We start from the raw sequence: 21422 nt of genomic DNA, 5'->3' as shown, positions 1-21422 counted from the left end.
ATGTGAAAGTTGCTAATATGATAAGACTCCTGCATTGTATAGTGAAAACAAATATTAATATGATAGGATGGAAAATAGCTAATAAGAAACTAAGTTGCTAATCTGACGTGATGGATCTCCTAAAGGAATTGGTTGTAGCTTTCCTGTACTTTTCCAGGATCACCTTCAACCCCGCTCGGGGTGGGGGACGGGAAGTCAGCGGCGCTGCTGTGTGGCACTGGTGGGTTTTAAAGGCACGAATCCACCTGGAAAGCAAGAATATCTCCTTTGGGCTTAAATCCAGGCTTTCATTAGGCAGAAATAAAAAATAATCACCTGTTTGTGGGGAAAGCCCTTGTCTGCTGGAAACCCAGAGATCCTGGGGCAAGTTGGTTCCTGGGAAACACAGCAAATATGAATTTAAGGAGCACAGAGTCTCTGACAACCCAGGAGGCTGCCCCGAGCTGCAGTTACACCACAGTCTAACTATGACAAAACATAACCACCAGTTTCCTAATTTTATTTTATTTTTTCCCCAGTCACCAGAGCAAAACATCAATTTCTGACACAGAGAGCCCAGGGTAGGTGAACCAGAGCTAAATAAAAATAAACATTAAACAATTATTGGAATTTAGCTTTATTTAAAAAATCAGCAGGGTTGAGGAAACGAGCCACCTATTAGCAGGGAGAAAAAAAAAAAGCTATTGGGCTTTTTAACAACATGCTGTTTCTTGGCGGAGGCTGGGATTTGGGCTGTGCACAATCATGTTATTGATTAAAGATGATGTAGCAGCAGCACAATTATATCACAGTTTGTGCTCGCCGCGGTGGTACCGTTGGCCTCTCATTTGTCTGTCGGAGATTGGTTTGCTCACCTCGCCCTTCCCGGGTGTTGCTCCTCACTCTGATGGGTGCCCTGGCACCAGCAGAGGAGGCTCGGGGTGCTCAGGGACTTGGTGTTGTCTCTGTGGTAAAAATGGCTTTAATTGTTTAATTGTTTAATTGTTTCTTTCCCCCCGTTCTGCGTTTAACGGTAATTCCGGTTTCTGCGCTGTCAAGCATGGTGACGCAAAAATGGGGGAATGTTGGGCTTTTGCAGGAATTGAACGGCCTGGGATGGATCAAGAAGAGCAATTTGGTCTAGTGGAAGGTGTCCCTGCTTGTGGCACCGGGGTCAGAGCAAGATGATCTTTAAGGTTTCTTCCAAGCCAAACCATTCCATGGTTCTGTGACCCGTGGTGGCTCTCACCCTGCACCTCAGGGTCTGGCGTTTCCCTGAAATCAGAAAACCAGGCCAGATCCAGCCCAGCTGATGCTTGGGGTGCCATAGCAGGCAAAGCCACGGGGAAAGGCCATTTTAAAACATTTCCAGGAAATTCTCTGCTGGAATTATAAGCCGACATGAGAGGATGGAAAGGGGCTGCGTGGAGCGAGCGGGTGGCTGGCAGGAACGTGCGCCTTCCAATGGGTCTATAATGCAATCAATTCTGTATATCCCCAGTGAAACAGCAACATTTATTTAACGTCTTTTATAGAGCAGCTGAGTTTTATCACAAATCACATTCCATTTCTATTCTTCGGGGACCCCTTGAAGGCTAAAACGCACTTACTTTCCTCCAAGGAAGTTTACCAATTCTTCAATAAAGCCCCATTTGCGTCCATATGTAAAATTGACACATTTATTGAATATTAAACATTTGCCTGTTGCCTGTGCACTTCCTTCGACTTTATCTGGTGCCCTTAAAAGTCGTTAAGGGAAGGATATATCAAAGTCATAATAAAGGCGTATTTATGGATGGGAAGAGGATGCTGGAATCTGCTGGAGGGGTTGGTGTGTCCTGTTCAGGGTCTCCATCCTTGGAGCAGCCCTTTTTTCTCCACTGTCTCCTGGCAGTAACCACTTGGCTGTGTGTGCTCTGATTCTCCTAAAGGAATTTCTTCTGCTCAAAAGCTGTTTGGTGTTAGGTGCTGGCTGGGGTCGTGCCAGGTTGCAGGAATACACTTTTCCAACCCAGAGTCAGTCCAGCTAATTAGCAGGAGGTCCAATAAAACAAGTTTTTCTTTTATCACTGTTACTAAGTGCTGTTGTAAATCAATTAAAATGTATTCTAGTAATTCTATTTTTCCTTGGTGACCCTGTTTAAAGAAATACTGAGCCATTAACAGCATTTTCCATGTGTTTGTTTGTGTGTTTATGGGAGAATATTGAGCTGTTGCTGTTGAGTTTGGTGCTCAGTGATGAGCTCAGGATCCTGTCCTGTCCCACGCTCTTCCCTCAGGCCATGCAAGGTCTCTGCATCCATTTATTTGGAGATAGGTGCACGTTTTTTTAAAGGTAGTAAAGATGGAATTTTCTTTTCCTTGAAGCCAATTCATGCCAATCGTTTTTCTAATTATTAATTGGTGAAGACGCAGCTGCGTCCTTTGGGCACATTCCCTGAAGTTGTTTTTTGGGAAGTATTAACTCAGAAAGATGTGGTAGCAGTGTGTGGTGATCCTGCCTAAACAGACCTCTCGGTCAAATCCCAAAAAATGTGGCAGCCTTTTTGCAATGGGAAAAACCTGGGTGCCAGGAGGAGAAGATCTGCCAGAAGCAAAAAATCCCTGCCATGGGGGATTAACTCTGCAGCTCCATGTTTTGGCAGCTTTTAGGAGAATCGTCCCCAACCCGTGTTTATTGTTGTCTATCAGTTGTGCTTATCAAGAATGATAAGTATTAATAAATTAATACTTTGCTGAGCACCAGGATGGGACCAAACTATCAGGCTTTTGGGGTTTTTTTGGAGGGGCTGAACTTACCGGAAGGAATAAGAAGCATTGAGTCGGAGTTTTAGGAGTTACTCAGTTGTTTTGAAGGATTTCATTTTGTTCCCCTTTGGAGCAAGGTGACTCTTGGAATGCACTTGGCTGCAGGATGGGATTTGGCTCCAGTTTTGCAGTGGTTACAGCTCCATCCTTGGATGCTGAATTATAGCACTGGGTTAGAAAATTAATTTCTTAGGGCTGAGACACCCCAAATTATCCAAAATGGAGGAGCAAATGGCTGTGCAGCAAACCTTCAGAGGAGCCAGCCCATCCTTGCCGTGAAGGTAGATTTTTGGGGCACTTGTCCATATTCATTTATAAAAGAAATAAATAATGAATGTCACCTGAGTGGAGCTCCAGTAAAGGCAGCTCATCTGGAGTGTAGAATAAAAATAATATACAGCTGCCTCTCAGCAGCTCCCGACTCACTGCTGGATGGGAGGAGAAGCCCCTTGCCAGGATCCTGCTGCTAGCATGACCCGAATCCCACTCAGAAATCCCCCAAAGCAGCTCCCGGCACAAATAACCTTCCCAGTGCACCGAGAGGCTCTTCTTTATGGGTGAGGGAAAGTGCTTAAAATGCTTAGAGGGAATAAACAGCTTTTAATGAAGTTACATTGCCACATAATGGGTATCATAAAATTGCCTTCATAGTACAGGGTCCCAGGATGGCTTTTATTATCGACTGAGCAGGAATCCTGTCTGTAAAGCTCCAGCAGCTGCAGAGAGGAGAATGCAAAGTCTTCTTAAATTACCTGATTGAAATAACCGGCAAACATTCTGCTTTGCTGCTTTGTGGAAGGCAAAGCTGCCTTTGGGGTGGTCTGTCAGAGCCGGTTTGCAGCTTCTGAAGAACACAGGAGTTCCATTGCAGCAAAACAGATGTTCATCTTGTTTCTCTATCGGCTGTTTGATGAGAGATTTATTGCTCTTCTGCTGGGCTGGAGCTCCTCTGCTGTGGAGTCTATTAGGCAGCCCAGGAGCTGGCGGGGAGCCAGGGCAGCGGCGTTTTGATGAAACCCATGAAAAAGCCTCGGCTTGGAAGGCGCCAGTAATAATGCATCGGCTAGACTTGGATCGGGCGATTGATTGCCGTGATTTGATTTATTGATCAATACCCTCAAGTTTGGCGTCTGAGAAGCTGAACTAATCTTTAACTGCTGTGAACATCTCTGCCTGCTGGAGAATTAGAGCTGATAAGGAATGTATGAAAGGAATCTGAGCTTATCTTAATCACACAGTGCCCCGGCGCAGGCAGCGCCGAGCGGGAGGGGATGTGTGCAGAACACAATCACCAGGCAGAACAGAGCAGATCTATAAATTGATGGAATTCAAAGCCTCCAGCATCGATTACCATTATAACAAACAGTGGTGCACTGAATGTCTGATTATTTTTAGACAAAGATTCTGTGCTCTCAGCAGCAATTTTGCTGATGCTGTCACTGTGTCAGATGTCTGTTGTTGATTGCAATTAGATGCGATACAAAAAAAAGAGAAAAATTTAAAACTATCTCTGCCTATAGTTTTATTTCCACTTATTAAATCTCCTCCTTTGTTTGCCTCCTCCTAATGTCTGCAGCTGGATGAAATATTGCATTACCAGAAGAGATCTCGTATATTCAGTTGGGTATAATCACTTTACAGATCATTGGATTATATCTGATATGGTTCAGATAATCCTGGGGAAATGTGGGACATTTACTCTGCCTTGGTTAAATAAATGTGCCCTGGTTTAGGGTTTTCAGTGTGAATCTGCATAACATTTGGGTTTCTGAAACAGGGTCTGCAGCCCTCCCAATGATCCAATTCTATTAAAGCACTAATCAATTCCCTGTGACGTCAGTCTGCTTTCCTGCCTGTCCAACGTGGATTTATCCTGTCCTTTTTAAATGGCTTTTGGAGCTGCCACAGCACAGGCTTTAATGGTTTGAGGAATGGTGCAGTGGTGATGGGGAGTGGGCAGTGGGCAGCAGGGCACGTCAGGTGCCACAGTTTGGTGTTCCAGCGTTCTGTGTGCCGGGATCCCAGGAGCATCCATTGGTTTGGTGCTTTCTAGTTTCCTTCCAGCCCTGGTGTGTGGCTGGGTGGCCACATTTGGGACTAATCAATATCGTGGCAATGTCTCTACAGGGAAATGTGGCTGGGAAAGGGCAGTTTCCAAATGGCTCTTCCCGATGGGGAAAGCTCTTGGGGAGCCCTTGTGAACCACAAATGGGGGCTGTGAGTCCATACAGGCATCAGGAGTTCCTGGAGAGCCCCGTTGGACCAGGCTGGATTTGTCCTGTTGGGTGCTGGGCACTCTCCCTGCACCCCACGCTTGATGCTGCTGCAAAATAATTGGGGAATCTCACATTTTAACTTCAACCCCAGGCAGGGGCCGTGGGCTTTGGCACGTGGCTGCGCAGTGGCCGTGGCCGTGGCTCTGACCTGGTGGCCAGAGGAGCAGAAGGTCTCCTCTTGAACCTGACCTCATCTTGAGCAGCCACGCGCGGCTCCGGGGCTTGATGGAAAAATGCAGCGTGGCGGCGGAGGAGTTACGTGCTGCTGGCAGCTGGTGTTTTCTTTCTTTGGGAAATCTAATATATTGATTAGCTTTCTTCAGAACAGCATCAATAAAGCATATAATGGCATGGCTGGTGCCTGCGGCGTCTCCTCCCCTGGTCTGAGCCCCGCTGGAGCCGGGAAGGACCTTGGCTGCTCCGTGCCAGGCTCTGCGTCCTGTCGGCTGCTCCTCCCTTTCCTGGCATCCACGGGCCCTGCTCTGCCTGGAGAACATGCTTGGCTGGACACCCTGATCCTCTGCAGGGAGCTTATCCTGGGCAGCCTTCCTCCACCTCCTCCTCCTCCCATCCTGCGTCTCCGTGTTGCCTCTACCTCCGGGAGCCTTGGCTCAATCAGCTCCAGCACGGAGGCACTTGGCCAAACCCTGGCGGATATCTCCAGGGTCTGGATACACCATGGGGGATGGTTGGGATGTGCCTGTCCTGGCCATCCCCAGGCAGTGAACGTCACCGGTGGAGCCACCAGCACCCAAGGAGGGTTGTGTGACTGGTGCTTCTGGGGAATCCTGGGTGTCAGGGGAGCTCACTGCCTCCAGGAGCACACGGATGCTCTGCCTGTATCCTCTTCCCAGCTGTATCCTGGCCCATGGATGGTGGCTCCAGCCCTGTGGTCACGACTGGGGAAGATGGAAGGACCCATTAAAGTGCCTGAGAGAGTTTAGAGGTTGGTTTATTGTTGTTTATGTGGTTGTTTTTCTTTAAGCTGATTGATTGCAATAATGAATGGGGCCCAGAAATCAGCCGGAGCGGCGGCTCGAGGCCACCGCTGGATTTAAGGTCCTGGTTGGCTCCAAACCCTCTCCACTATTTTAGCTTTCATTGGTGAAATACACAGAAAACCAGCAGGATCTTATTTAAGGCTCTCCCAAGCCCAGATCCACCCTGGGATGCCAGTGCTGGAAGGAGCTGGTGCTTGCCAAGAGCTGTTTTATGAACTGTTGGCTTATTTATCGTTCCACGGCTCGCTGGAGAGCGAATCTATCTGGAGCCACGGCCCATTCCACCTTGGCATCACGAGCCAGGTAAAGGCAGCACCTTCATCCAGTATTGATCCCACTTATGGATGCTTTTATTTTATTTTCAAGTCTGATCCACTTGAGAAGGGATGGAGGAACATCCCGGTCCCCCAGTGCCCCGGGGAGGAGGTGTCCAGGCTGCATCCCACCAGCCAGGAGCTTGGAAGGGTTTTCTCTGCTTCCCAAGCATCTTGCAATGAGCTCATTTCAAAGAGAGATTTTCAGAGCAAATTGACAGCTGATGACTATGGGAAGATGTTTTCCAAAGGAGAAACAATTTACGATAATTAGAAATTTATAAAATGTCTTTAAACATGGTGGTAATGGGGATAAGAAAACACTTGCTGCAGTGTAATCAGTTATTAGCAGCTGATCATTTATCTCGATGGATAGTTGCTGCTGGTACAGGAGACACGTGATAAAAGGACTCTTGATTAACTAATTTGAATATCTTTTGAGAACAAATTCTGAGTTCTCTTTTTTCTCCATTGTAACGGATCCGTACATCTGCGAGATAAACACGGAATGAATATGGAAATGAATATTATTGTGAGAGTGTAGCCCTCGAATGCCGCTGCCACCATCCCAGCCCTGGCCCTGGGAAGCTGCCTGGGGTGGATCTAATAGGGAAGGGGCCTTAAAGAAACTGGCTGGGAGGAGCTGAGGCTGTGGGATGCTGGAGAAGCCTTGTGGGGGATTTACCAGGATGTGGGGTCTGGAGGGACAGGACCAGGCTGGGCCCTTCCATCAGCCCCTCTTTGGCCTCTGGAAGGAGCAGGATGGCCAAAACTCTGGAGCTGCCTGTGGGCACCAGCAGGACACCAGAGCATGTGATAGCATCCCTTGATAAATGGGTTTTTTAAACACACAGCCTGTTCCTGCCTCCCCCGGAATGGGAATGTGATGCAGGTCTCAAATCTCTGCCCTCTGCGAGATCCCATTACAGCTCCTCTGATAATGCTCTGTAAACCCCGATTCCATTTTAGATGCTGAAACCTCACTCTCAGCATCTGTGCCCTGGACCACTGGTGGCCCTGGGATGGGCTCTGGGGTGACCAGTGGCACAGCGGGGACCGATCCCTGCTCCCTCTGCTGCTGTGCCATGTGCTGTGTGCCCACGGGTGCCAGGGGTTAAAGATGTGGCTGGAGCAGTCGGGGAAGCACAACAACCTTGTATTCCTCTTTTCTGGCACAGCAGGCAAAGGGAGGAGCTGGCTGCTGGTGGGGGTTCAGGGGGATCTGGTCCCAATCCCTCTCGGTTTCCCTGGCAGCTCCCAGCCCTCCGTGCCCTCGCCGCGTTCTGGAGCTGCTCCTGCTGCCTGTGAGTTATTCATCGTCCTCAGCCACTAATGGACTTCATTCAACTGCTTCTCCCTCGTCCCCCCCCAGTGTGATTCATGTAGTGGCTGGAAGCAGATTCCTTTTGGCAGTGAGAGTCCCAGATATTTTATATTTACGCATCATTTTCTTCCCGGGATCTCAATTTTTCCTTTCTCTCGTCTCCCCCTTTCTCCTTTCAGCTCCATCCATGCCCAGATGGGGTGGTGGCTCTGGCTCCATCACCCACCATCCCCACATGCTGCTGAGGGTGGGGGGTGCTGGGGGGTGCATCCCCTCCTGCTGGAATGGGAAGGGATGTTTGGAGGTGTTGGCACTGCTCCTTCTCAGCTGTATTTACTGCAGCGAGGAGCAAAGTCCGCGTAGCTGTGGATGCAGTTTACAGGTAATTAAACTCAGCTTGGTGGGGATTTAAACATTAATATTGATGCTAAAGTTTTTAATAAAATATAGGGAAAGAGAGAAAGAGGTATCGATTCCTATAGGCTTTTTGTTTTTTCTTTCTTCTGGCTTCATTGTATCAGGGAATGTGTTGGTGAGCATGAAATTAGGGTGTCCTGTGGTGGCACGGGGTCTGCAGATGGGGACAGATGTGATTCCAGAAGGACAAACTGGGAAAGACTTAGGAAAATGCATTTGGGATTGATCCATATGGTGAGGCTGTTCCTACCCCAACCTTCTTGGGCATCCTCTGTGGTAGGCACAGGCTTGGGGACAACATCCATTTCTTGGGAACGGCGCTGAGCCTTCAAGGTTTCCGTGCTTGCTTCTGCATCCCGTGTGTTGCTCTCTGTCATGGCTGGCTCAGGGCACAACCCCTTTGACCACCCCACTGTCTGTGTGCCTGGGCTCATTCCAGCACCATTCCCATTCCCACTGTAGCCTTGGGGGTCCCTGAGATCCCCCAGCCCCGTGGTGCCACCGTGGTCATCCAACCCCTCCGCAGCCGTTCCTGCGCCGCACCAGAGGCCGTTAAAAAGATGCTGACGGCCGTTTTTCACTCCCTGCTTCTCTGTATACACACAGGACCCAGCTTTATCTGCTTTCTCGCCAATATTTTTTTATATAACAGTGAAATATTTATATTGTCCAATAAAAGGCAGTAACTTGCAATCTCGCACAAATTCATCGGAGACCGGGAGCTTCGTTGTCTGAATTTTCCACCCGGCAGTGACCCCTGGTAATTGGCTCCATACATCTCTGGCATCAGGGATTTACATACGGGGAAGGGGGTGACGGATGGCCGGGGTCACCCCCCTGCCCTGTGGCCTGGCTGGCAGAGCTGCTGGCCCCCTGTGCCAGGTGTCCTGCCCCACATCCCGTCACGGCCCAGCCAGGTGGATTTTGGTGATGCCAGCACGGCAAGAGCCAAATCCCTCACGATTCAGGCAGCCACAGCTTAAATCCCCACGGTGCTGGGGTGCAAGGCTGGTTTCATGGGAGTTTTGAGGTTTTACTGGGACATGAAAATGGAGCAAACTGCGGGCCAGGACCAGCTGCTGATCCTGGGGGAGGCAGCTCCTTCCATCGCAAGCAAAATTTGCCCCAAAATTGCCCATTTTGGGAGCAGGAAGGGATTGAATCCCCAGCAGGCAGAGCCTGGGGCACAGCTGAGCCTCAGGGGGGCACCCCCTGACCTCGGCCAGCAGCACCTCAGCCCCCAATTTATCAAAAAGCAATTAATGGCCACTCCCCTGCCCAGGTTTTATGGTGTCTGTCTCTTCCCCCCTGACTGCAGGGCAGTAATTAGAGTTTGTCTAATGAGGTTTTCGTAGCGGGAATACATCCTCTTGCTGTATCTCCCCACCAGACAAAGCCTTTGCCACAGTTTATGGTGCCAACCTCAATTTTTCCCCTGGTACAAGCTGGATAAGGACCAGGACACCCCCTGGGCTGTGGAATTTACCAGGCAGCACCCAAGAGCTCTCTTCCCACCCAGCATCCACCCCGTCATTCTGATCCGATTTTATTTTTTTCCTACATTCCACCAAAATTAAAAAGCCATCTAGATCTTAAAAACCTTATTTATGAACACTTAAGTGTAAGTAAGTCATCGTTGGACGGCTTCCCTCCCTGCTGATGGATGGAATCTGGCACCGAGGTGGGCCGGGAGGGAAATCTGGCAATACAATATGCTGTGCTTGACTATTTTGACACTCGGAGTGCGATGTTTTTTTTACAGTTACTGATGAGCTTATGGCACTGCTCCTTTTGGAGAAGCGAGGAGGAGGCTGGGGCTGAGAATATTGATTAGCAAGCTCCTGATTATCTCAACAGCCCTCTCGGCTTGCCTTTTCTTTTGCGGGGAATACAGAATCCCTTCAATTATTCATGTGAACCCCCTTGTCGATGCTGCCAGCGCGACACCGAGCAAAACTGGTCCAGGGGAATTGTATTCCTCAAATTCAACCTCCAGCCTTCCTAAACCCCCTTTATTTTATTCCCTCTCTATTTTTCTTGTTGTTTTTGTCCACCTTTTGCTTTTGTTTTGTTCCAGAAGGAGATCCATGTCCTTGCTTGGGCGCTGGCAGGGTGGTGGGGGGAAAGCGCAGAGTCTCATAAACATTTAATTGAACTCCGTTGGGGATTTAGGAAAAAATGTACCTGAGGTTCAGGAGATTTGCTGTTAGGGAATTATCTCTGCAGGACAGCGGATTTCCCTCCCCAGCAATGAGATTTTTGGGATCTGTAGATGCGAGTGACTAACAACATGGAAGTTAATTGGCCACAAAGGCAAATTTTAGCCCCTAACCTTGAGGTTTGGGGATTTTTGGCTCTCACCACCTCTGGAGCTCTGTTGGGTGGGCAGAGCTGTAGGACAGGGGCTTCTTGGGGGGCTGCAGCATCCTGATGGATGCAGGATCCACCTGGATGCGTCCCAGCAGCGCGGGAGGGAATTTTGGGTTTCGAGGCGTTTATAAAAAGCAAACGTTGAGCGTTTGGCGCGGAGCTGCTGGCACCCAGCTCGCAGCCCAGATGGGGGGAGATGGGTTGTTTGTTAGAAAAAATGAATTAAAAAAAGATGAGAAAGGGTGGGGGGGGGTGGGGAAAGAAAAAAAAGAGCAACTCTAAAATAGCTTTTCTTGGAGGCTGTGTGGGGAGGGGTGTTTCTACCAGCCTGGCTGGGTGGGAGGGAAAGCTGGCAGCGTTGTAGGGAATGCTCAAAGGAGAGCTGGGCAACAGGGGCAGGACCTGCCCTCGCCACCCACGGTCCTGGGGATGATCCCAGGCCTTTCCCACCCTGTTGGAAATGGGGAGAGCCCTGGGAGGGACAGACTGGACAGAGCTTCCAGGCAGGGCAGGAAGCTCCCAGGGCTGCGAGGTGCCAGAAGGAGCCAAGATGTGTCTGGGAGGTGCCAGGGCGTGGCCAGGAGGTGCCAAGGTGTGGTCTGGAGTTGTCCAAAGCATGACCAGGAATAACAGTGGCGTGGCCAGGAGGTGCCACGGCCAGGAAACGCCTCGATGTCACCGCGACGTGCTGTGGTGTGGCCAGGAGGGGCCGTGGCACATCCAAGGATCCCAGGATGAGCTTGCAGCAGGGGAATCTGAGGAGGAGCTGAGCCACTGGGGTGGCACGACACGGTCCCAGCCCACCATGCTGCCAGGGAAGTCTTCTCCATCCTGCCACAGCTGCTCCACAGCCATGTGAGCCTTGGCTTTGGTCCCCGATGCTGGTGAGAGTCTCATGGCACTTCAGGACACCTCTTTTCTCCTTTGCAATTCAGTGTTTCCTGCAGGGGCTGCTTCCCCTGCTCCTCTAATGTGCTTGGATGGAAACCCCTGGAGAGCTGCTGGTGTTCCGAGCTCGCCAGCAGCGACAAATTAGGATCTGTCATCTGCTGAGCATTACCTGGTTTTAAATCTGTCTCTTTGGAGCTGCGGAACTGCATAGGAAAATATTAAAGTAAACAATAAGTGGATTTACACAAATGCGGCTGATTTCCATATTTTTCATCACTTCATTTTATTACTGGGTTTACCGATATGCTCATTTATTTATAGAGCAATCCAGTATCGATTCATTCCGATGCACCGTGCATAAACACATAAAAGAGAGTGATAACAACAGGAATACATTTTCAGTCTTTTAAATACTGCCTTTTTTTTTCCAATAGTCTTCATTAGATCCGCTCCGGGAACATGAGCAATGTCCTTTGGGCAGCCCAGTGGCTCCGGATTGATGGGGGTGTCAGGGAAAACAGGATGTAATTCCCAGCTCAGCAGCAGCTGCTTCCCCAGCTCTGCCACCTTTCCTCCCGCCAGGCAGTTTTTCCATAGGAAGTTTTTGGGGGTTTTATCCCAAAAGTGGATTCTGCTGCCTTGAGGTTGGGTTTCTGGGCTGCTTTAGTGCCAGGGTGGATGCCAGGGAGGTGCTGCTGCTCCTGGAGCCAGGCTAAAGGGGGATCAGGACCCTGATTTTCCCCTTTTTCCCCTTTCCTCCCTCTTTTCCCTTCCCTTTTTTCCTTCCCCTTTTCCACTTCCTTTTTTCCCTTTCATTTTCCCCCTTACCTTTAATCCTTCTCTATTTTCCTTCTCTTTTCAAATATTTTTCCTCCTTTTCATCCTCCCTCTTTTCCCTTCCCTTTTTTCCTTCCCCTTTTTCCACTTCCTTTTTTCCCTTTCATTTTTCCCCTTACCTTTAATCCTTCTCTATTTTCCTTCTCTTTTCAAATATTTTTCCTCCTTTTCATCTTTTTCTCATCTTCTCTCTTTTCTCTCTTCCTTCCTTTTCCTCTTTTCCATTTCTTCTCTCTTCTTCTTTTCCCCCTCTTTTCCCCTCTTTGTCCCTTGTTTCCTCTCTTTTCCCTTTTCCCCCTTTTACCTTTATCCCCCTTTTCCCCCTCTTTTTTTGCCCGTTTCCCCTCTTTTTTTTATCTTTTTTTGTCTTTTTTACTATTTTTCAAATTTCTGAAAACCTGCACCGCTCCCAACCCATATATTTCCCCCTCAAACCCCACTTTTCCTCTCTCCCCATAAATATTAAGCAGGGAGAGCTGAGTGCTCCACCACCTGCATCACGGGAAGGAGCCCAGAAACTCGAGGTGATGGATGGCAAAAATTCCCCCTCTGCTCCTTCCTCTAAATGGGAAGGAAAAAAGAAAAAAAGGGAAAAAAAAGATAATTTTTAAATATCAACCTGGAGGGGTGTGGATGGGCTTGTTGGGCCCTTTCTCTCTCCTATTCCTGAATACATCTCCTAAATATTTAGGCTCTTAGATATTTTTTTTTTTTTTCCTCGAGGAAGAAATAGCAGGACCAGAAGAAGAAATTGTAACACAGAGGATAAACCCAGCTTTTATTTTTTCCCCCCTCTTCAACTAAAGGGCAGTTCCTTTCTCTCCCCAAAAGCAGTTTAATGGCAACAGCTTGAGAGGGACAAAGTTTGAATATCCTTGTGCCGGAGAAAAGAGCAGAGCGAAAGCCCTGCTAATTACAAAAGTTGCTTTATGAAAGATAATTCAAAGCAATAATTTAGCAAACATAATCAAGTAGCGCAGATGGGGATTTTGATGAATAGTTTGCAACATGCAATTAGCAGCTCTTGCAGTTACATATCATTAACCCTCAGAGCACAAAAATTATTTTCTCATTATTAGATGAAAAGGTAAAATTAAGCTGACTAGACAGTAAAGGAACAAACTACAATTAATTACCTTCATTTATTACAGTCATTATTTTAAACTTTTTTTTTTTTTTACTCTGATAGATATAGATGAAAACATCTAAATTAAAAGTTTTGTTCTGCTAAGTGGGAGGTGAAACTTTGCAATCCTCGGGGTGTGGGGCCAGCCTGGCTCCATCCCAAATTTGGGGATCAATGGGAACCCCCTCATCACCCCCCATCATCCGTGCCAGGGATGCAGAGCCTGAGCATCCATCCCTGCCTGTATCCCTCACCAACCTGGACCATGCTGTCAGCCCCACAGGGGATTTTGCCTATTTTTGCAGGAAAATATTTTTCCACGAGCATAACTTCCCAGGAAAATATTTTTCCTGGGAAAAATAATTGGGGGCTTGCAGGAAATCCAGCCTTGCTGGGAATTAACCTGCCCAGGTGGCACCTTCTCCTGGTGGTGGTCAGAAATCAGCCTGTTCCGTGTTGGGTTGGATGCTGAAAACTTTGATTTTGAGATTTGCGTTGGTGGCAGATGGTTTGGAGCTGCCAACTGTCAGCAAATGCATTAAAAAAATAAATTCAGGGAAAAAGAATGGAGGGAAAAAAAAAAAAAAAAAAAAAAAGAAGGAAAGAACCAGCTCAGTCAGTGTAAAAACATGGATTAAGTTATGGTGGGGAGGGTGTGGATAAACTTGAAATATTTTCCCTGTGCTCAGCCCAAGAAATCCTGTGGTGCACAGGAAGGAAAGAGCTTGGGCACCTTCTCCCTGAGGCAGCAGGGTCAGGATGATGTGGGAAAAAAAGAGGGGAAAAATAACCTAATGAACTCAGTATTCTCTATCTCTGCTCTCAAGAACTTTGCCAAAACATCACTGAACTTGTCAGGGAATATTACAACAAAATTAAGAACCAGCAGCAATTTTCTCTCATTCAGGATCCCGCACTTTAGAAAGTAAATTATTAATGCATTTTTTTCCCCTCTGTTAAGCAGTTATTTGCAGCAGTCTTGGTGTATTGCTCATTAGAAATAACATCATCTAAAGAACTTATATTGATTCTTCTTTTCCCCCCCCTTTTTTTATTTTAATCTCCAAATCATGGACGTGAACAACATATTTCTGTGATGTTCCCTTTAACTAGAATTCTCAGGCTTTATTTTTATATTATTGATCTTTTTGACGTGAATTGCTTTTTGGCCTGGTGAAAATCTTGGGAGCTGCTCCTGCCTTTGGAGGAATGGGGGGTGGGCTGTGGGATTTGGGTGGGGGTGATGGGTTTGGGTGGGGGTGATGGGTTCGGGTGGGTGTGCAGTGGGTTTATGGGTGGGTGTGATGGATTTGGGTGGGTGTGATGGGTCTGGGTGGGTGTGATGGATTTGGGTGGGTGTGATGGGTTTGGGTGGGTGTGCAGTGGGTTTATGGGTGGGCGTGATGGATTTGGGTGGGTGTGATGGGTCTGGGTGGGTGTGATGGATTTGGGTGGGTGTGATGGATTTGGGTGGGTGTGATGGGTCTGGGTGGGTGTGATGGGTTTGGGTGGGTGTGCAGTGGGTTTATGGGTGGGTGTGATGGGTCTGGGTGGGTGTGATGGATTTGGGTGGGTGTGATGGATTTGGGTGGGTGTGATGGGTCTGGGTGGGTGTGATGGGTCTGGGTGGGTGTGATGGGTTCGGGTGGGTGTGCAGTGGGTTTATGGGGGGTGTGATGGGTCTGGGTGGGTGTGATGGGTTTGTGGATGTGTGTGAGGGGTTTGTGTGTGTCTGTGATGGATCTCAGGGGCTTTGTGAGGAATCTGTGGGTGCACAATGGCTCTGTGCACACTTGTGGTGCATTTAAGGAGTTGTTTGGACACAGAGGCACCAAAGGACCCCAACACGTGCCTGATTCCTCATGGTGGCCCAGCCCCATCACCCAGAGCTCTCCTAGGACAGTGGCTCCTTCCCAATCTCCCCCTCCTTGCCACCCTCTCTCTCTCCCCAACTTCTTTACACATCAGCAAAAAAAAAAAAACACCCGAGGAAAACAGCGAAGCCTTGAATTAATTTTTTTTTCATCACTTTTCTTCAACATTTGGGGTCTCTGTTGCCGCTTTCTCCCCCTGACAGCTGTTCCTCCACGCTGAAAAAGAGCTCATTTGTGGTTTACTGCCACCAGCATTTAGATGGAAATAACCCACTACTTATCCTGCACTTGATCTGGTGGATGTAAGAATAAACTCCGCGCCGGTGCGATGCAAATCCCGCGCCTCTGGAGCGGGGATGCTCCGACGCTCCGAGCTCGCCGCCGCGCCGGGAGGAGTTTTACCATTTTGTCACTCAATTATAATAATATTTCTGCTTCCAAATGTTTAAAAAGTTGGCTTCGGAAGGTATAATCATGGCACAGAGGCCAGCCTGACAATAGTAATTAATTAGGCTATTACGCATTCTGCAGTGATAATTGCTTTGCTGGAAAGTCACCAGCCATGAAAAGGACCCGGCGCGTAAATGTAATTTATCAGACGGCGGCGATCCCGTGCCACGCCTCACCTTGAGCCCACGGGTGCTGCGGAGGGGGATGGAGGGGGGAAAATGGGAATTAGGGGTACCTGGATGTTTAATGCACAGGCAGAGCTCGCCCGGAGCAGGCACTGAGGGCTCTGCAGGTGGGCAGTGGGTTTGTGTCGTGGTGATGGGGAGAACGGGAGCGATGCCACCCTCATCCCTCTGAACACCAGGGTTGCTTCCAGGACACTCAGCTCCCCCCCTTTTTAGCCATTTCCTCCCTTTTTTAGCGTGTTTTCAGTTGTTGCCTTCTTGGATGTGGATGCAGGGTTTGGTTCTGCCTCAAGAAAGTGAGAATTTAGGTGTTTTATTATAAGACCTTGATTTTAGGGCTGATGTGGGTTTTCCCCAGGTGTTTATCAGCTCTGTGTGAGGAATTACAGCAGTTTCAGTGTCGGGTGAGCGTCCCTGTGCGGGACTCAGAGCTGCTCCAGCAGGAATCTCCCCTGGCATTTGAGTAAATTATCCCCCATCTGGAAAAGATCACTGAAAATGTTAAATATCTTTTTTCTATTGACATTTCCTAGAATTTTAGTGAGACTCTGGAAGAGTTCAGTGGGTGCCTGGCTCACCATGTGCCAGTTGCCCGTGCTGGTGGTGCCCTGGCACTGACATGGGCTGGAATGTGCTGGAGCCCAGCGCAGGGGATGCTGCAGGCAGGCAGATTCAGCAGGCATGGCTCTGTCCTGCTCCAGCACACGGGCAGTGCCAGCTCCTGCCTGCCTCCTCCCTCCTTTCCCCTCTTCACTATTATTATTTTAAAGCACCCTGAAGCCAAGCATTTTTGCAGAACGCTGAAGAAAAGCCCCCAAATTCCTCCTCTGCTGGAACCGCGGTGCTGAGAAAGTAGGTTTGTGTACGAGCTGCTATAAAAAGCCTGGCTTATACAATTTTAACAATAGAAAAATGATCTTTGTGCTCCAGTGCCTGCGAGCTCCGGAGGAGAAGGCGGCTTGCTCAGGTGGCTGCTGGATTACAAATGAGCCGTTTGCTTTGGGTTGGAATGACAAGCGATGGCAATCCGGGCTGGCAGGGTGAGCCAGGAGCTCTGCTGGCACAGAGGAGGCAAAAATGCTTCAGTGTGGGAGCTGCCACCAGACCGAGGCCCAAAGTTCAGGCTTTGTTTCATAATTAGCCCATTGGTGGCTTAAGAGCAATTTAATGGATTCTTTCCCTGTCATAACTGTGTGTCTGCTGGGTGGGCACCTCTTCCTCCATCACTGGCTGGTGTGAGTGCCCAGTTTGGCTCCAGCTGGACATTTTCCAGATGGGAATGGGTCACTTCCATCCCTGATGCCTGCGCCCTCGTGTCCCTCTGCTGCCCCATCCCATCCACTTCAGGTGGGGCTGGATGTGAGGGGTAACCAAGGGGACCTGATGGGCAGCAGCCCCTGCCCCGAGGTGTCATTGTGCCTTGAAAAATTAAAGGGAGTAAATGATTCATGCTCATAAATGTTGGATGGGAGCACGCAGCAGATTAATGTTGTTGAGTTATTGGGATGCAGCTGGTGTGAGTGTCACCAGCACCCCGGTACCCAACAGCTGAAGGGGACAGGGACAGGAGGACTGTCCCAGTCCCAGTGTGAGCATCACTTCCACCCCCAGCACCACCCCGGGAGGGCGGCTGGGCAAGGATCTGGCCCGGCAGGCACAACAACGGGCGGGCTTCTTTATTTCTTATTTAAGCGCCGACATTAAATTATAATTTTCATTTACTCAGAGCACATCAATGATTTAGGGCGACGTGACATGGCAGCAGCACGAGGAGTTTAGCCACAGGCAGCGAGCGGCTGCGCGGGGCACGGGGCGGGCGCGGAGCCGTGCCGGGGGGACCCGTGTGCCGGCCGCGGTGGCACCGGTCCCGCTGGCTCGGCCGGTTCCTTCCTCCAAGCCCATCCCTGACCCCTTGATCCCTCTCCCCGCAGGTGATTGCACTTAGTAAGAGAAGCAAGGAGGCTGAGACGGCTTTCCTGAGCGCTTACAAGCAATTGCTCGACGCTCCAGGTAAGCAGCGCGGTGGCGACCTGGCTGCCTAACGAGTCGCGTGCCGGTGCCCGGAGGAGCCAGCGAGGACCGCGGCACCGTCCCTGGCACGGCTGGCACCGTCCCCAGCACGGCTGGCACCATCCCCAGCACGGCTGGCACCGTCCCCGGCACGGCTGGCGTCGCCGACCGCGGCCGGCGCATGGTGCTCTGGAGATCCCAGCCGAAGAGAGGAGAGGAAGCAGCTTTTGCCATCGCTGTGTTTCAGCCCCTGAGCCAAATGCATCTTGACATTAGGAAAGGAATACATTTGCTCAGCCCGTGTAGTAACACTGCGGCTATTCCCACTTGTCTGTTTGACGGTAAGTTGACCGAAACGGCCGAGCGCCGGCTCGCAGCACGAGCCACGGGGACATCCTTCCTCTGTCACCTTGTGGCCGGGGTGCCACGCTGTCCTGGGAGGGGGAAACAGAGGCACGGGGCAGCCCCTGAGGTTTGTGTTGGCAGAGCTGGTCCTAGGGAAAGGTGAGGGGCTGGGAGCCCCCTCCTGCTGCTCCCCACTTTGGGGGATTTCATGTGCGCCAGGCACAGAGCGTCCCCCGACACTGAGAGCTGCAAACGGCTGAAAATGCGTGGAAAGGCTCCTGCAGGGCCACTAATTCATTTTCCAGACATTTAGGAATAACAAAATGTTTTAATGATTTCTTAGGGGAATTAGGGAGACATATTTTTGTCCTCATTAAATTTTCTCCTGTGCTACGAGAACCAAATGTCAGCTCGGTTTCCAGAACCCAGTTATCTTCTCTCCCCACCTCCCCGCGCTCACCCGCCGGCTCCTCCCGCCCGCACACGCCTGCACACGGATGCACACGCATGCACGCCCCAAAACTGCTTCCCTGTGCTCTCTGCACTCCTCCTTCTCCTCTCTCTGCTTTCCACAGCATCATCTCTTGCTCCCCTCCTGCTCCCCAAATCCTCCCTCCCACGGTTCATCCCCGTCTGTTCCATGTCCACATGTCTCTCGACAGGCAAACTCTTTGTGGAATACTTTCCAAGCGCCACATAAGTCCTGATTCGACATTTTTTGCTTTGAATGGCTGCTGTCAACACAAATCTCTGGCAGAGACTGTAACGGAGCCTGATTGCTCAGCAAGTATTTTGATAAGTGAGCTGGCTGTGTGTCTGTAATTACGGGAGAAAACCGTAAATCTTTTGGATATTGTTCACACAGATGTGGCGTGAAGGGAAGGGGGGGAAGCAGTAAAATGTGTTAAAAGCATAATTAATGTCATTGTTGTTGGGGATGATTTGATTTAAGGCTGACTTTGACTCGTGGAGGGATTCGTAGGGCACTGGTGGATGTGTTTGAGCAGGTTGGGATGGGGTGGCAGAGGAGAGGCCATCGTGGTGGAGAGGTGACAACACTATGGAGGTACTGTGGGTGTCCCATGGGTGACCTGTGCTCCTCCTGGAGCCAGGCAGCAGCACATGGAATGTGGGCTGGGTAGAAGGGCCCTGGCACTGGGATTAGCTGGTGATCCCCAGGGATACAGGTGCTCCCTGCAGCTGTGTCTGTGTGAAGGTGAGGAGCGCTCAGAACTGCCCCCATCCCTGTTGGTGGGCAGCCAAATGGGGGCCCTGGAGATGGTGAAGGGTCTGGAGGAGGAGCCATGTGAGGAGCACCGAGGGGAACTTGCTTTGTTCAGCCCGGAGAAGAGGAGACAGGGGAGCCCTCATCCCAACCCACAGCATCCTCACAAGGGGCAGTGCAGGGGCAGCTCCCATCCCTGATCTCTGTGAGCAGGGACAGCACCCAGGGAATGGCTGGAGCTGTGTCAGGGAAGTTTAGGTTGGATATCAAGGAAAAGTTCTCCCCCAGAGGGTGCTGGGCACTGCCCAGGCTCCCCAGGGAACGGGCACAGCCCTGAGGCAGCCAGAGCTCTGGGAGCACCTGGACAACACTCTCAGGAATGCCCAGGGTGGGATTTTTGGGGTGTCTGTGTGGGACCAAGGGTTGAATCCCTGGATCCTTGTGATTCCTTCCAGCTCAGGATATTTTGTGATTCTGTGATCCTGCTGCAGCGCTGCCCTTGCCACTAAAGGATGGCCAATGACGCCAGCTAGTGGTGGCACTTATATTTGTATCTAATTAATTAATTCATTGATTAATATCTATGAACTGAGGGGGATGGAGTGATGGATCAGCGTGCCAGGGCAGGGACACACTGTTTCCCAGGCTGTGCCACTGGTGGGTGACCCTGCACCATGGCCCCAGAGTGTGCAGTGCCACGTGTCCCTCGTGTCACCCGTCACCCATCTGTGCCGCTGGCCAGTGTCAGCTCCAACCTGTCCCAGTGGAAGATGTGATCCATGGAGGAAGGGACCACACCCCAACATCTCACATATGGGGGCAGAGCCAGCCCCACAGCCAAGGATGGCATTTCCCAGTGGATGGGCAGTGCGGCATTAGCTCAGTGTAGTTATTCCAGCCAGGAATTTGGAGTCTGCACTGCCCTAGCTGTTGCAAAGGTTTGCTCTTCCCTTCCCAAAGCTCTGCTCCCAGCATTTCATCCCAGGCTGGCAGCTCCAAACAGGGAACAGCACACAGAGGCATCACCCCAGCTGTATGTCACCAGCAGGGCTGCAGCTCATGGGAAGGAAAATGCTGACCTGAGGAAAATCCCTGGTGCTTTATTGCTCAGACCCATTTTTCCCATATTATTTCTCATCTTGGAAGCAGGAGGAGTTGCTGGTGTGGATCGAACGGGGCCTGTCCCAGTGTTTATCTCCATGGAGGCAGCTCACAGGCTGGCACGGAGCCTCCAGGGCTGGGAGCGCAGGGGGGACCCCGGCAGCCCCCGGAGCGCAGGGTTTAATTATCCATATCCTTATCTCCACTCATGTAGTTATGGGAGTTATTAATGGCTGTGGGAGCATCCAGGCTGGCTGGGGCTGTGCTGCATCGCTGCCATCCCACACCCTGGTGTGGGGAGCCAGCCTGTGGGATGCTGAGCTGAGACACGCCGGGAGCTGAAGGATGCCATGAGCATCCCAGGAGGGTCCCAGCTGGAGCCACGTCCCCGTTTCAGTGTTACAGCTGACAGCGTTCAGCATCTGCCCCTGGATCCTCATGGCCAAACCTCTTATTCCACGCATTCGTGGGGCCTTTGTGATGTCCAGCAGAAAGAAGGGATAACATTCTCTGTGGAGGGTGCTCCAGGGGCTTTTAATCTGGCAGTCACTAATCCTGGGGGGACGCTGTGGGGTGCGATGCTGTGGGATGGCAGGGCAGCAGTGGGGCAGACAGACCCCAAATCCCATCTGGAGGATCACGTGCCTTGGCATTTCTTGTTTGTAAGGAGCATCTATGTGGGCATGGACCAAATCTTGCATCTTCAGGGCAGGTTCACCCCAAAGTCGTCTGGTGCTGCGTTTGACCCCCAAATCCCATGACGTGGCTTCCTTCATCCCAGTTCCATCTCAGCCAGGGACTTGCCAAGCAGCAGAGCTGCTCTGTGTCCTGTTCTGAGTGGAGGCAGCCAGTTGTTGGAATTTTTTTCAATCACCATTATTATCTTTTA

At 50.3% G+C, this 21422-nt stretch overlaps 1 protein-coding gene across 2 annotated transcripts in view; it reads left to right on the top strand.

Moving 5' to 3' along the window:
* The window catches only part of CUX2 (cut like homeobox 2), a 63129-nt gene that overhangs the window by 28201 nt on the left and 13506 nt on the right, over positions 1 to 21422 (top strand). Inside the window, exon 2 of one of the 2 annotated variants that reach the window (XM_077787245.1) lies at positions 17784 to 17862. In XM_077787245.1, coding sequence (XP_077643371.1) covers positions 17784 to 17862 — 79 coding nt within the window. Of the gene's footprint in view, positions 1 to 17783; positions 18204 to 21422 lie in introns of both variants that reach the window. The other variant, XM_077787244.1, reaches the window with a different exon arrangement.

The sequence above is a fragment of the Lonchura striata genome, chromosome 18, assembly GCF_046129695.1.
Source record: "Lonchura striata isolate bLonStr1 chromosome 18, bLonStr1.mat, whole genome shotgun sequence".
Lineage (NCBI taxonomy): Eukaryota > Metazoa > Chordata > Aves > Passeriformes > Estrildidae > Lonchura > Lonchura striata.
This window is presented reverse-complemented; position numbering and strand designations above follow the sequence as displayed.